The sequence below is a fragment of the Phragmites australis genome, chromosome 17 (assembly GCF_958298935.1).
Source record: "Phragmites australis chromosome 17, lpPhrAust1.1, whole genome shotgun sequence".
Classification (NCBI taxonomy): domain Eukaryota; kingdom Viridiplantae; phylum Streptophyta; class Magnoliopsida; order Poales; family Poaceae; genus Phragmites; species Phragmites australis.
In genome coordinates this window covers 20,309,441-20,322,855 of record NC_084937.1, presented here as the reverse complement: position 1 = coordinate 20,322,855, position 13,415 = coordinate 20,309,441, and the positions used below count along the sequence as shown (strand labels likewise).

The following is a 13,415-nucleotide window of genomic DNA, read 5'->3' as shown; positions in this document are numbered from 1 at the left end:
TACCGTAAGATAGATCACTCAGGAAATAGCCGTATAATTTATCAGTCAGTGGTAAAGGTTACCGCCGAAGATAGGCCATATATATAGAGAGAGAACGAAGCAATGCCCGGCGCCGTGCCGTGCGTGGGTCTCCGGTCTCCTCCCCGATGGTCGTCGGCTCGTCGCTCGCTGGCCGGCAAGGAGGGAGATAAATTGGAATTCTGTAGCCCCGCGCAGCGTGACGCCAAGAAATGGGAGCGCGGGATGCCGATTCCGAAAGGATCTTCCCCTCGCCGCGCACAAGCGGGTCTCTCTTCTCGTGCCGCTGGAATATTCTCGCCCGCCGGGCCATGCCGGGCCATCGCAATTGCGCGACAGGCTAACTTGGTCAGCCCATTAAACTGAGTTGGCGAGAGGGAACCGGGCGAAATCTGAGGCTGAATCGGGCGGCCCATTGCAACGAGGAGAGGAGCCAAAATTGGACTGTTGCAGCTCCGGCCTTTTCAGCTCCAGGGGGAAGTGGGGGAAGTGGGGGATGAAAGGGCGGAAATGGATTTCGAGTGCCCATTGTCGCGCTGTCCTTTCACCTGACGACGTCGTGCCCGCGGACCGGCAAACCTGGAGGTGTCAGTCTGTCAGATCACGCTCCGTCATGGCCGGCAGCGCCTCGCATCGGTAAATGTTGCGCCGGCGGAGTGGCAGGCTCTGCTGCTCCTTGGAAGAAGCATCTGGCCGCGGGCTGCACGCTTGGGCTCGCTTGACACATCAACTCGACCAAAAAAAAAAGTTGCTTGCTCTCTCTGTGTTTGCACTTTGCACTGCTCCCATCATAGCACTCCTCACTCAGCCAGGTCCGTCAGCGAGTGTTCAGTTCACATGAGCGCCTTTGTTAAATCGTCTCAGGATTGGTTGTGTAGTAGCAATGAACCCATTGGAAGGTGCGTATGTTAGCAGAATGAGACGATACGATTAAACAAATGAGCACATTGTTGTTAGCTAGTATCTGCTGCGGATCTCTTGCTGAAGTTAGTTCCAGCAAGAAAGTTCACAAGCCTCTGAACTTTGGTCAGGAAATATTTGAACCAGAGTTTGGAAACTTGTGAGGATTTTTCACCATGGTTTTTGGGACTTGATCGAGCACGTGATCTATGGTTTATTAGGTCTAAGGTGACTACAATAAGTAATGAGAGGTAGTATTAGCCACTCACTAGGACTTGAACCAACGGGGTAGCTAGTTTAAAGTTTCGGATTCTTCGAAGATTTCAACAAGGTTTCACGCATAAACTAAGTTTCACAAAGGTTTCGACTAACAAGTTCACCTGGTAGACAGTCAAATCAAGTACCTCCATCCATTGGATGGATCCCAATCCAACGGTTTAGATAGGCCGTAATCTTCACCGCCAGTTTGGACTTGGACAGGGCTCCGTGTCCCCAAACCGTCGCCTGACACCTATCCAGATAAGGCGCGTGCCACGGCCACGCCTGCTGCGCAAGCCGTTCCAAAGCCAACCTCGGCGCGGCCACCAATGGACACCACCGCCTCATGGCGCCTCCTCTCCTCGGCATCCTCCTCGCCGCCTCGCCACCTTCAGCTACCCAAACGGCAAGCAACCTTCGCGGCATCGCCACAGCACTCGGCCAACTCCAACGCCATGTTCAGGAGGCTCCTCTGCCTCCGCGATGACAAGGTCCATGGCTAGCAAGCTAGCTACATCATCCCCATCTATCTCACCTCCAATTTGTATTGTACCATCTGTGATGTCCGATCCATGTTCTTGATTTCTTGTTTGCTTCTTGAACGCGCAGCCGGCGCCGACCGCGGAGAGCTCGCAGCTGCAGAGGCTGGCGGCGGCGTTGCAGTGGGGCGCCGTCTGGGCTGCTGTACGTACGAGAGTCTCGCCCAATTCGATACTATCCCACAGCTCAATCCTGCAGCTTTCTTGGATACATACAACTGAACCCGAACAAATGCTGTGCGCAGGTTGAGGCGCCGGCGGCCCTGGCCGTGACCGGGGAGGAGGACATCGACCTCCTGGCGATCCTGCCGCCGATCGCAGTATTCGCCTTCCTGTACTTCCTCGTTGCTCCTGTGAGTGAGCTCAGCTGTTCTCTGTTGCTTGGAAGCGAGTTCATTCGGAGGGTCCCTGAGTAACGCGTGCTTTGAATTGGTGGTGTGCAGCCGCTGATCATGAACTGGATGAGGTTGAGGTGGTACAAGCGCGGCTTCGTCGAGACGTACCTGCAGTTCATGTTCACCTACATCTTCTACCCCGCGTGAGTACTTGCCTCTCTATACGGACAGATATGGTGTCATGAATGCAAAATGCGTAATTGATCAATGGATCGTATGTGATGGATACAACAATGCTTAATCAGGCAAACTGCTAGAAAGAATCTAGACATGGCATTGCGTTAAGGTCATTTTGAAGACCATTTGTTTGTAACATACTCCCTCCGTTCAGAAATAATAGACATATTTTTTTTAAAAAAATCAAATTTTATATACTTTGATTGGCATTTACAAAAATATCTACTGTATAAAAATTATACAATTAAGTTCATAATTCAAAATAATTTCACACTATAGGTTTTGTAGCTACAAACGATATATTTTGTGAGAAAATTTTAATCAAAGTTTAGCTTCGAGGACTGATCTAAAAAAATAAGCCTAATATCTAGGGAGTAATCTGTTTAGGGATTGAGACACCTAGCTTAACTGAGAATCTGGTTTGACACTTTCCTGATCCAACTGTTTCAATTGTACAAAACAAACACATGTTCCAATTGCATTATCGGGTGTCTCCGCAGGCCGGGACCAGTAGAAAACAAACACTCAGGATTGAGCCACAGATATCAAAAGTGTTGGGGTTTTTTTTTTATCACACAGCGAGGTAGGGCAGGGAAATTCAGATTTGCTCTTGTTGTTTTGCTTGTCTGACCTGATAATTGAACTCAAAACTCATGACATCCTCTATCGACTTAACTTTGATATAAATCTAGTCCTCTAGCACTACTACTAACTGAATTCAGATTCAAACACTAACAAAAAAAACTGAATTCAGTTTACGTATACATCTGCTTTCGCAGGCTGATGTTCTGGGCGCCATTCGTCAACTTCCGGAAGTTCCCGAGGGATCCAACCATGAAGTACCCTTGGTCCAAGCCAAAGGAGGGCACGCCGCTGTTCAAGGACAGATACCCGCCTATAGACTCCTAGAAATAATGTACTACTCGTATAGGCGCATGCATCACGGACAGCATTTCTTTACCTGAATCTGTGAAAAACAATATCGCGATCTACATGGGACAGGTGCTCCGGAGACTGGACTCTCGGGTGCAGTGATAAATCACGCATAGAAAGGGGAAGAACCGTGCGTTTTTTCTTGTACAGTACGCGCATGCAGGCGTCGAAGCATACTTTGTGCTTGAGAAAAGATTACGCCCAACGGTGAATGGGCATAGAGCCCTGCAAAGTGTACTACTCATCGTAGGCAGAAGATCTTCTCAAGCTTTACACTGCTGGTCACAGAGTCAGAAACGTGTTGTCTCTGATATAGTATATTATAGTCTTATGGCAAGACAGTGGTATTAAACTATTTTTCCTTTTCGAGGAATCAACGGAGGGCTGAGCAAGCCTACCTCAAAATTTCCATTCGATTAAAACGATATTACAAGAACAGGCAACCACCCCCACTTCTGCGAGTTAGTGATCAGGGTATAAGGGACAGAAAGCGACATGGAGCACAAACAACTACAGTCACGGCACACACATGCACAACACGATATAACACTAGACAACACAACAAAGGAATAACGGTCATTGCCTCCCAAGCCGAGTATTGCTCCACCGTCGAAGCATGATGCCGATCATCGGTTTGAACAACCACTACGCGACCCTGTTTGCCGGTTGTGCACTGAAAAGTGAAGATCACCAGTGCTCAATCGGACATGAACTAGTCCACTTCACAAACGGTCACGCAACCGGTTCACCCCCGGCAATGTCCAACTCCCGCGGTTGGCCATGACTGCAGGCATAAAGACATCCAGAATTAATCTTCTTAGGTTGCCACACAGTTCAACGCCCTTCGACGCCCTCCACAGGAAGGAAAGCCCCAGAGGGGCCGGGGCAGGGCCACTGAAAATAGCGACAACAAACAACCAAGCTAAGAGGGCGAGGATGAAGCGGGAATTATCAACTGATACTTGTTGATCCACGACGGCAGCTGCCAAAGGAGAGTTAAGAACAACGGCAAAGCTCATCGGCGTAGGGCCAACCTCAATGTGTAATCACCCAGCCCAAGCCAGACCTCCCCACTGACAACCAAAGGCTCGTCGTGAAGCCATGGACACGCGGATGTGGTCAGGAATAGAAGAACCAGGGGGAGGTAGTGGGGTGTGACGGTAGCTGAGTGGAGGCTGATGAAGACCTTTGTCGGGCCATGCGGAGGTGGAACACCGGACATAACGCTCTTGCTGCACGGTTTCCGGCTTCAATATTATTACAATACATGCACTATTAATCAGAATCTTGAATATGTTAAAAGCACAAAAAGCATCTTGATTCATTTATACAGCCAAGCTGCTCGATGGGTAGTTGAATTATCTATTTGCAATTGCTTACTCTCTCACAAAGCATCAAATGCAAATTATGTGCTGAAAACTGGAGCTTGCATATTGTTGTTGTCATTTCTATTGTTAGTATAGATAAGTAACATAGAGCATGCCTTTAGTGTTTCACCAAGAATATGAATTGCACTATATAATAGTAATTGTGATTATAGCAACGAGTACAATTTGTTACATGACTTACAATATAGAAACAAAATGGTCGTCTCAGTAATTTTCAACTTTAAAGGTCAGCCAGTTAACTGATTTTGTACATCTAATACATGTTTAAAAAATTAAATGGGCCAGTATTTTGGTAGGAAGAGCGGGAACATTGGAGCAACGTGAGCCTTTAGATCATCAAGGGTTGTGATGGAGATACTTCGGATCACACTAACTGGTGCATTTTATATTAGCACAGATATAGATTTGATTCGTAAGACATGTAGTGACATGGCGTTGTTTATGTGCTTGTGCAATGCAATGGACAAAGCTAGGTTGTAGCCGAAATTGGATATTATTTACGAATTCTTATGAAGGGTTGTACATTGGAGATACTTCATATCATCCTAACTGGTGCTTTTTATATTAGCATAGATATAGATTTGATATGTACACCTGTAGTAACATGGAGTTGTTTTTGTGCTTGTGCAATGCAATGGACAAAGCTAGGTTGTAACCGAAATTGGATATTATTTATGAAATCTCATCCAGGGTTGAACGATGGATCACCATAATTAGTGCCTTTTATATTAGCATAGATATAGATTCACTACGTGAAAAATAGACAAAGTAGACACTATATAAGTGACGGAACATAGTTGTAACCCGTCACTAATGACAGTCATTGGTGACGGATGAAAACTTGATCCATCACCAATGATGACTCATCACTCACAGGTCATCGTAGGTCAGTTATTGGTGACGGGTCTCATAGGTCTGTCATAAGTGACGGATCAAGTTAGGACCCGTCACTAATGACGTTATTCAGAAATACAGAAAATGATCCAAACATTGAAAAAAAATTATTTTTATTTATTTTTTTCTTTTCGAAAACAGTGTAGAAACTTCTGGAGGCGAGAACTCAATCTTCCAAGCCGTTTTAGGCTTTGAAAAATTCACCGAACCCGACAAAGTCGGGAATAAATGGATGTAACTTTTTCTATAGATGTTCGTAGAGTAAAAAAACGTCGAAATCGGAGTTCGTATGCAAAAGTTATGGCCATTTAACCGAATGCACTCTGAGTCAACTGATTTTTATGTCTATTGTAAAATTAATATTGGTGTCGGATCATAACTGTGACCCGTCACTTATGACAAGACCTGTCACTTATGACCCTCGGCAAAATAGTTAAAATGATCTTTTATCTGAGTCCCTTCAGGACACACGCGAGGTTGAGGTGGTTAGGTAGCTACGCGCGCAAGGGACCGTCGCGAGTTTGATTCCCACAGAAAGCACATTCTAAAAACAGCCTAAAAATAGGTAGAGACACGTGACGAGTGGTGATAGGCCTAAGTTGGATTGACTTGGGTGAAAAATATTTTTTTTTTGATTTTTTTTCGTATTCAAAAAACACGAAAATCGTATATCAGTCATAAGTGACGGGTCACAAACAAGTCATAAGTGACGGATCACAGTTCTGATCCGTCACCAATGACCTTAATAAGTAACGGGTCAAGTTTTGACCCATCACCAATGATCTTATTAGTAACGGGTCCTTACCCGTCACTTATTACATGTTATTAATGACGCGTTCGGAGTGACGGGTGTGGGATCCGTCACCCATGACGATTATGATATGTCACATTTGTCTATTTTTCACGTAGTGATTTGATATGTAAGGTCTATAGTAACATGGAGCGGTTTAGGTGCCTGTGCAATGCAATGGACAGATATATGTTCTAACTGAAATCGGATATTATTTATGAAATATTAATGTTGTTTAATGCAATGAAAACCATTTAATTGATGGGTTTAGTTCGTGAGATTTTTTTGGTGGGCTTGACACATGGACATGTTTAACATATTGAATTATTTGATATTTCTCTTTGACTATAGACATGTGGATCCACGTGCGGGATTACTAGTGTTGCAAAGGCAAATTTAACAAAACGATGTTCCTTATTTTGGCCAAATTAAAATACTATTCAAAAAAGACATTGTCAAAGTTCTATTGTAAAGAATATGGCTGTGTTTAATCAAATCCTTTAATTTCGTTTGAGCATATTAAGCTTCAGCAAGATCGAATTAACAAGATCTTTACATTATCCCTGCTCCGAAAAATGCATTATATTGATCAGTATTCCAGTCTACCTAGCACTATAATTACCTCAGATCAGCCTAGCTGGTGCACAGCTCAAGTAAATCTTGAGCGAGCACTATACCCTACGACTTCTTTCCCTCATGCATGTTCCCGGCCTCTTTCTTGGCCGAGAAAAGGCGAGCATGCTTTCTAGGAAATTTTGTTCCGTCGGGGAGGAGCACGGGGAAAAGCCGCATGGTACTCACGTCGTAATGCCATGGTGATGATATCAAGCGCACGCGGGGCCCGCTCTCGCTCGGTGGCGGATGCATGAGCACGAGAGACTCGGGCTCTCAGCTCGGTGGTGGCATCATCGTCTCCGATTCACACATCAATCAGATCAGCCGGCCCGTCTCACTGCCCACAAACCCTACCAGAGTATACACACCGGTGCCTCCATTATACTCCGGGTTGGACTAATCGAATCAATCGCGTTGGACTTCGGGCCGGTCTGGGCCGGGCTGCCCGCCTATTTTTATTTGGAAAATAATAAAAATTAATATTCAGGCCGGGCTCGGTCCAGGTCCAGGTGTTTTGGGATTCCAATCTGCTGACTTTTCGGGCTTTTTCGGAGCGTACTCAATTTGCTCAGGTCTAATTGCATGTCATATGTATTTGCTAGTGCTGGACCCGGAGACTCGATGACTCGTCCGGCCGGCACAATCTGCTGAACAAAAGCTCGACAACCTCACGAGTAGTCGTACGTAGTTAGTTTGATAACCTGACAAGATGCTGCTGTACGCCACGCAGCGATGCAACGCATCCGAGTTCGGACAAAAAGAAGAGCGAAAGAGGAAGCACGAAAAGAACTAACACGGCGGCCCAGTGCTGCTGCTTCCCGTGTGCCGTTGTTGTGCTCGTCGTCCTCGCCGTGGTGCGCATGCCCGCCGCGCTCTGCCACCATGCTGTCCGTGCAAGGCGCTGGCCCCGGCGTGCCACGGCCTTGAAGATGGAGTTGGAGGCGCTCCTCGTCGCGGTTGCTGCCTTCCCCTGGTCTCGTGCCGCCGGCGGAACAAGGCCAGCAAGAAGGCAGACGCGTCGGAGCACTGGCCAGCAACGCACTTGCCGGACGGTTGGTTATCGTGTTATGCTTTTGTATGGGTGTTGCGAATGGGGATGTCTTTATCTCTTGTTGTTTGTTTGGACGTATTTTTGTTTTGCTACGTCGTTAGGATTGAAGCCGACGATGGCAGAGTATTGTTCTGGGTCGCCATACTTCGCGTGGTCGAGGGTGGTGGTACTAGACTTGTGGTGGACGCTGCCGATGCTCCTTCATCGTCAAAGATGTTGCTTCGAGGGGATTTGGAGTTGTTGGCTCTCTTGGTTCTTAATGTTTGGGCCTCCACGCCAACTCTAGTATGACAGATCTCGTCTACACCGACCTGCGTTGCTACGCTTTGGCAGTCTCGCAAACATCGGTGGAAGGTGTGAGTGGAAGAAGTTTGTAACGAGGATCATGTTGTCCTTGTTTGTAATTTCTTTCTGTGTAAGGATACTGAATGTAATAAGAGTGTACTGTACTACAAAATGAAGGAAATCTCTACTCCTTTCGAAAAAAAGAAAAGAAAAGGAAGAGAACTAACAAAGTTGAGCCAAAGCGAACTTTCTGCCCGACTCGGCCAACTTTCGCGCGCACAATCCTTTTTCCATCCGTCCATCGAGCAACGAACCTAACCAACCGAGCGACCCGCCCAATACCCGCGCCGCGCGTCACCGGCGGAGATCGCTGCGACCGTTGGCTCGCTCGCCCGAGGCGTCGCGCGGACGGCCGCGCATCTCGGCATGCAGGCGATATTCCTCAGGGAGCGTGCGTGCCGAGCCAGGCACGGACGGGACGGGGCGGCATCGGCGGCTGCAGCGGCAGCCTGCGGGACACAATCATCCGGTCGCGCCTCGGGCCGCGCGGCACTGCGCGAGGCGTGGGCCGCGCGGGCGCACGGACCTGCCAAAAAGCCGCGCGCGGACGGGCGGACACAATCACGCGTCCACGCAGCCGCGCTCGCTCGCTCGCTCGCCCGCGCGGCAGGGTCAGCCGCGGGAGGGACAAAACGTGGCTCGCGCCCAGCAGGTGCGTGCGCCTTTTGCTCCGCCCCGCTGGCTCGGTTGGCTCGCTCGCGGCGCGCGCCTAGGCCTAGCCGATTGATAGGCGCTCCGGCTCTCGGCGGGGGTGCTGCTTGCTGCTTTATTTACGAGGAGGCGTCGTCACTCGTCAGCGCGGGGGTTCGGGCCTGAGGCGGGTGGGCACGCAGCGCCGCGCTGTTCCCTGCGGCGGTGGCACGCCGGAGCGGGGCTCCTTTTTTCCATTGACTGCTCGGCAGCGTTGGTCGGCTTTATGCTCGGCGCGTTGGGTCCACGGACGCGCGGATGGCTCACGGATTGACGGGCGCGGAGGTTTCATACTGCCCCCCGAATTGTCAAATCGCAGGCTCGGCTTCCGTTTCTGAACTGAACCTGATACGCAGCTGATGTTTCAACCTTTCGAGTTTGCTGCCGGTGAGCCGTGCGACGCCGTCTCTTAGGCCAGTCAGTGTAGATGAAGCTTAAAAATTCATGTCACAGCCACATCACACCGGTGCTAGACTTTCTTTTTCGATATAGTGTTTAGCATCACTTTTATTTTCTTAGTCGACCTACAGTTGAATTGAATATTATCTTTTTATTTCCCATCATATTCTTCCTCCCTCTCTTATTACATTTACTTGTGGGCCCATAACTCATCTTTAGTAGACACCAAAGCCTGAATTTGTATCTATACCAGGAATCTTTTTCCAGGCATCTCATGCCACAGTGGCTAGCACCGATGCCAGAAGCGGAAAATGGGTTTCAAGAATCGGTTCAGCCCCACACTATGGATGCTCTTACTCTCTTCCATTACTACAAAATTAATCAAATCAAACTTTTAAAACACAGAGTAAGCATCAATGAAAAACTCCAACACCACCGGATGTGCTAGCTTATGCTAGCAACAACAATCGATCACAACTAACTCTACTACTCTAGTCCCTACATGCCTAGTCACGTCCCTGTTCTATCCAAAGCATATTCTTCCACTACTATAGTACCATGAAACATCTACTTGGAAAAAAAAATCTTTAGAAAGGCAGCAGGCCGGCCCCCCTGACTAGTGTAGTGCCGTAAACGAGCCCCTGGCTGGCTGGTTCGCTCGCCGACTCGGCCACTACCGTGCCGCGGGCGCCAAAAGGGCACGATAAAAAGCCACCCCCGAAAGCCGTCGCCGTGCGCGGTAGCCACGAGCACCCGGCTTAAAAGGCGACGCCTATTTGACCGAGAGCGAGAGCAACCGGAAGCCGCCGCCACCACCAACCACAAAGCCAAGAACTCCAAGACCAGCTAGAGGAGCAGAAGCTAGTTCGTTCGTGCTCAGCCATGTGGGATGGAGGCGTCGGCCACGGGAGCCAAGAGGCCGCGCAGCTGATCCCGTGGCTCGGCACGCCGTTCTCCGAGCCGGCCGTCGGGGGCTTCGTCAGCGCCGCGGGTGGTTACGCGTGCGACGTCGTCGGAGGTGGGTTCGGGCTCGGGCAAGGCGGGGTGTTCGGGTTCGGGTTCGATGCGGCGGCTACGGCGCAGCAGCAGCGCGCGGCGGAGGGCAGCGGCAAGGCGGTGGTATCAGGGCTGCTGGGGAGCCTGCAGGCGGAGCTGGGGCGGATGACGGCGCGGGAGATGATGGACGCTAAGGCGCTGGCGGCGTCGCGGAGCCACAGCGAGGCCGAGCGCCGCCGCCGGCAGCGGATCAACGGGCACCTCGCCAGGCTACGCAGCCTCCTCCCCAGCACCACCAAGGTGATCATTAGATATATTCGTACTGCACTAGGCATCATCGTATACATATCCTCACGAGCTAAACTTGCTATAATTAACCACATCAAATTTACGCGCCACCATTTTTGTGATTTCGACATATACTCACGTCGATCCGTCGTTCTCGTTGGTACAATCAAAGAATCAAATGGACTACGAGGTGGATCGATGAGCCTAAGTGCGATCACAGTGCAAGAAGACAGTGAAACGATAACCATGCCTAGTTAAGGGTATGGACTAGGTAGTTCCGTGATGAACTTACATGGCTATGCGTATTTTGTTTGATTAGACCTGTTTATCAAGAAAGGCAAATTAAAATAGCCATATTTTCAATCGATTTCACTTGCATGTAGCGAGAGCTATAGCTTTGCCAAAAGTTGTAGTTTGTATCATTACATGAAGCGGCTTCCAAGGATATACTTCGCTTTTTTTAGATAAGGGCCCCCTTACCCGGCCTTCATTGGAGGTCTAAACAAGGGTGTGTGGGACAGGGGCTTCAAATCCCAACCGGCTCGTCCATCTGCAGCGTTGTCACTGAGCTCGATGCTCATCTACTTTGCTAGGCTTGAGGTTTCCCCTTAACTAATATTGACATTCATGAGCTACTTGTATAGATTCAATATTCATTCGAGGGGTAGGATAAAAAATATATGGTACTAGCTAGTGTATACACGCACATATACAAGTTGGATAAATGTTGGTATTAATGAAATGGTCGGCATCAGTGGCAATGGGCAGGACGCAGCACGCACGCCATGCGTTGCATGCCGAACTCCTGACAAAACATGAGGAGGCAGCATAAATCTTTCATACGGGATAATGCCGCTGTTTCTGCTTGGACGAGAGGGGAAAACGGCTCAACCCCTGCGCGACATGACATGAATGCGCGCGCTATATATCGTGTCAGAAGTAAACATAGCATGTATGACAGTACGACACCACCACGCACCTAAGTGTAAAAGCTCAAAAGGCCATGCGAATGCAGAGAGAAAAGCTGCACCGCAACGGCAATTCTTGTACAGCTTTTTTTCTCCACGCTCACACTTGATCATTTCGCTAGTGTGAGTGCGCCACCCTTTTGGAAGGTCTAAACGAGATAAATCATCATGCTTCTTGGGATGATATTCATACAGATTTCTAATGGATGCACTGGTATGATTGTATGTGCTTGCTGCGTGCGTGCAGACGGACAAGGCGTCACTGCTGGCCGAGGTGCTCGATCACGTGAAGGAGCTGAAGCGGCAGACATCGGCGATGATGGTGGCAGCCGCCGCCGTCACGGGCGACGAAGAAGCTGCCGGGCCAGCGCAGCTGCTGCCGACGGAGGCCGACAAGCTGGCCGTGGACGCGGCGGCCGACGGGGCGGGGCGGCTCGTGGTGCGGGCGTCGCTTTGCTGCGAGGACCGCCCGCGGCTCATCCCGGACATCGTCCGGGCGCTCGCCGCGCTCCAGATGCGCGCGCGCCGGGCCGAGATCACCACGCTGGGCGGGCGCGTCCGGATCGTGCTTCTCATCACCGCGGACGAGAGAACGGATCAGGGCGACGGCGACGAGGACGGGCATCCGAGCGCCGTGCACGGCGGAGACGGCATCGACGACGAGCGCGCAGCGTCGCACCGGAGACACGAGTGCATCGCGTCGGTCCAGGAGGCCCTGCGCGGCGTCATGGACCGCAGGGCGGCAAGCAGCGACACGTCGTCGTCCGGGGTGGCGGCCGGAGCATCAAGAGGCAGCGCATGAACTACGGCGCGCAGGAGCAGTACTCGGTGTAGTGCGTTCCAGGATAAGCTGCTTAGGCCGTTCATGCTTTGCATGGATGCATGCATGAACGCATATATGCGAGCTAATTAGCATAGCTAGTTTAACTTTCGCCGTCATTTCAAGCTTTTGGGGTGAGGTTTCTTTGGGTAAAATGGTGTGTGCATGTCTGCATGCATGATGGAAATGATAACTTGAAGGTTCAGGAGGGAGTGTTTTATGTATCCCTTCGTATGTTCATGTAATCATGTCCATGCTGGTACTGATTACTGAATTGCAGGTATTGGGAAAAGGGGGTGATATGGGTGTACAAATGTACTATCTCTGGGGTATAATGGAAGATGAAATTGGCGGCATGTTTTTTCCTTTTTAATTTATGCATATTAATTGTGAACGGTTCTCTCTTGGTTCCCTTTTTCTTTGTTCTGAGTTATGTTCGATCTGTTTGGATTATTTACATGCTGTTATGCATGTTTGAGAGTTGCACCCCATGAATGTCAGTTCGCTCAGGAACGGTGAGAACTTTTGCAAGTAGTGTGAAAGGTTTACAATGCAAAATTCTTGTGTTCCATACGCGCACAGCTAACTTGTGAATTATCTTCAGTGTTGGGAAACGTCCATGAAACTTTTAAGCATTGTATTTAGGTTTTTGATGGGAGATTCATAGACCTTGGTCGCGTCCCGTGTCATGGTCATCATCGTTCATACTCCCGACCGCTAGCATATCCCGCCCTATTTGCTATGCTTGTGACGGCCACCACGCCCGGTTATTGGTCGGCATGTGCCTTTCCACAAACTGACCGTGATCTGGATAACTATCGCTACGGGCCAAAGGCGATTAGACCCACTGGCGGTGTCGAGAGATCTTGCTCATTGCTTGACGTTAAGATCCATCTATGCGACAAATTGAAAGGTTGCTCGTATTCCATGCGGATAAAAATATCTAAATAG

General features: G+C 49.4%; 1 protein-coding gene and 1 pseudogene across 1 annotated transcript; both read left to right on the top strand.

Moving 5' to 3' along the window:
- Positions 1-1,418: 1,418 nt before the first annotated feature.
- LOC133897814 (NAD(P)H-quinone oxidoreductase subunit L, chloroplastic) lies at positions 1,419-3,369 on the top strand. The gene is made up of 5 exons (XM_062338644.1): positions 1,419-1,667; positions 1,786-1,860; positions 1,961-2,068; positions 2,159-2,253; positions 3,067-3,369. Exons 1-5 carry the CDS (start codon positions 1,506-1,508, stop codon positions 3,194-3,196), a joined length of 570 nt encoding a protein of 189 aa, XP_062194628.1. The 5' UTR covers positions 1,419-1,505; the 3' UTR covers positions 3,197-3,369.
- Positions 3,370-10,140: 6,771 nt separating this feature from the next.
- LOC133896672 (transcription factor bHLH30-like) lies at positions 10,141-12,871 on the top strand (annotated as a pseudogene).
- The last annotated feature ends 544 nt before the right edge of the window (positions 12,872-13,415 follow it).

What these genes read in the sequence shown, in the direction of transcription:
- LOC133897814 (XM_062338644.1), top strand. Translation starts at nt 1,506, where the DNA reads ATGGACACCACCGCCTCATGGCGCCTCCTCTCCTCGGCATCCTCCTCG. An exon ending in TCTGCCTCCGCGATGACAAG is followed by an intron (nt 1,668 to 1,785) that starts GTCCATGGCTAG and finishes TTGAACGCGCAG; the next exon opens with CCGGCGCCGACCGCGGAGAG. An exon ending in TGTACTTCCTCGTTGCTCCT is followed by an intron (nt 2,069 to 2,158) that starts GTGAGTGAGCTC and finishes GGTGGTGTGCAG; the next exon opens with CCGCTGATCATGAACTGGAT.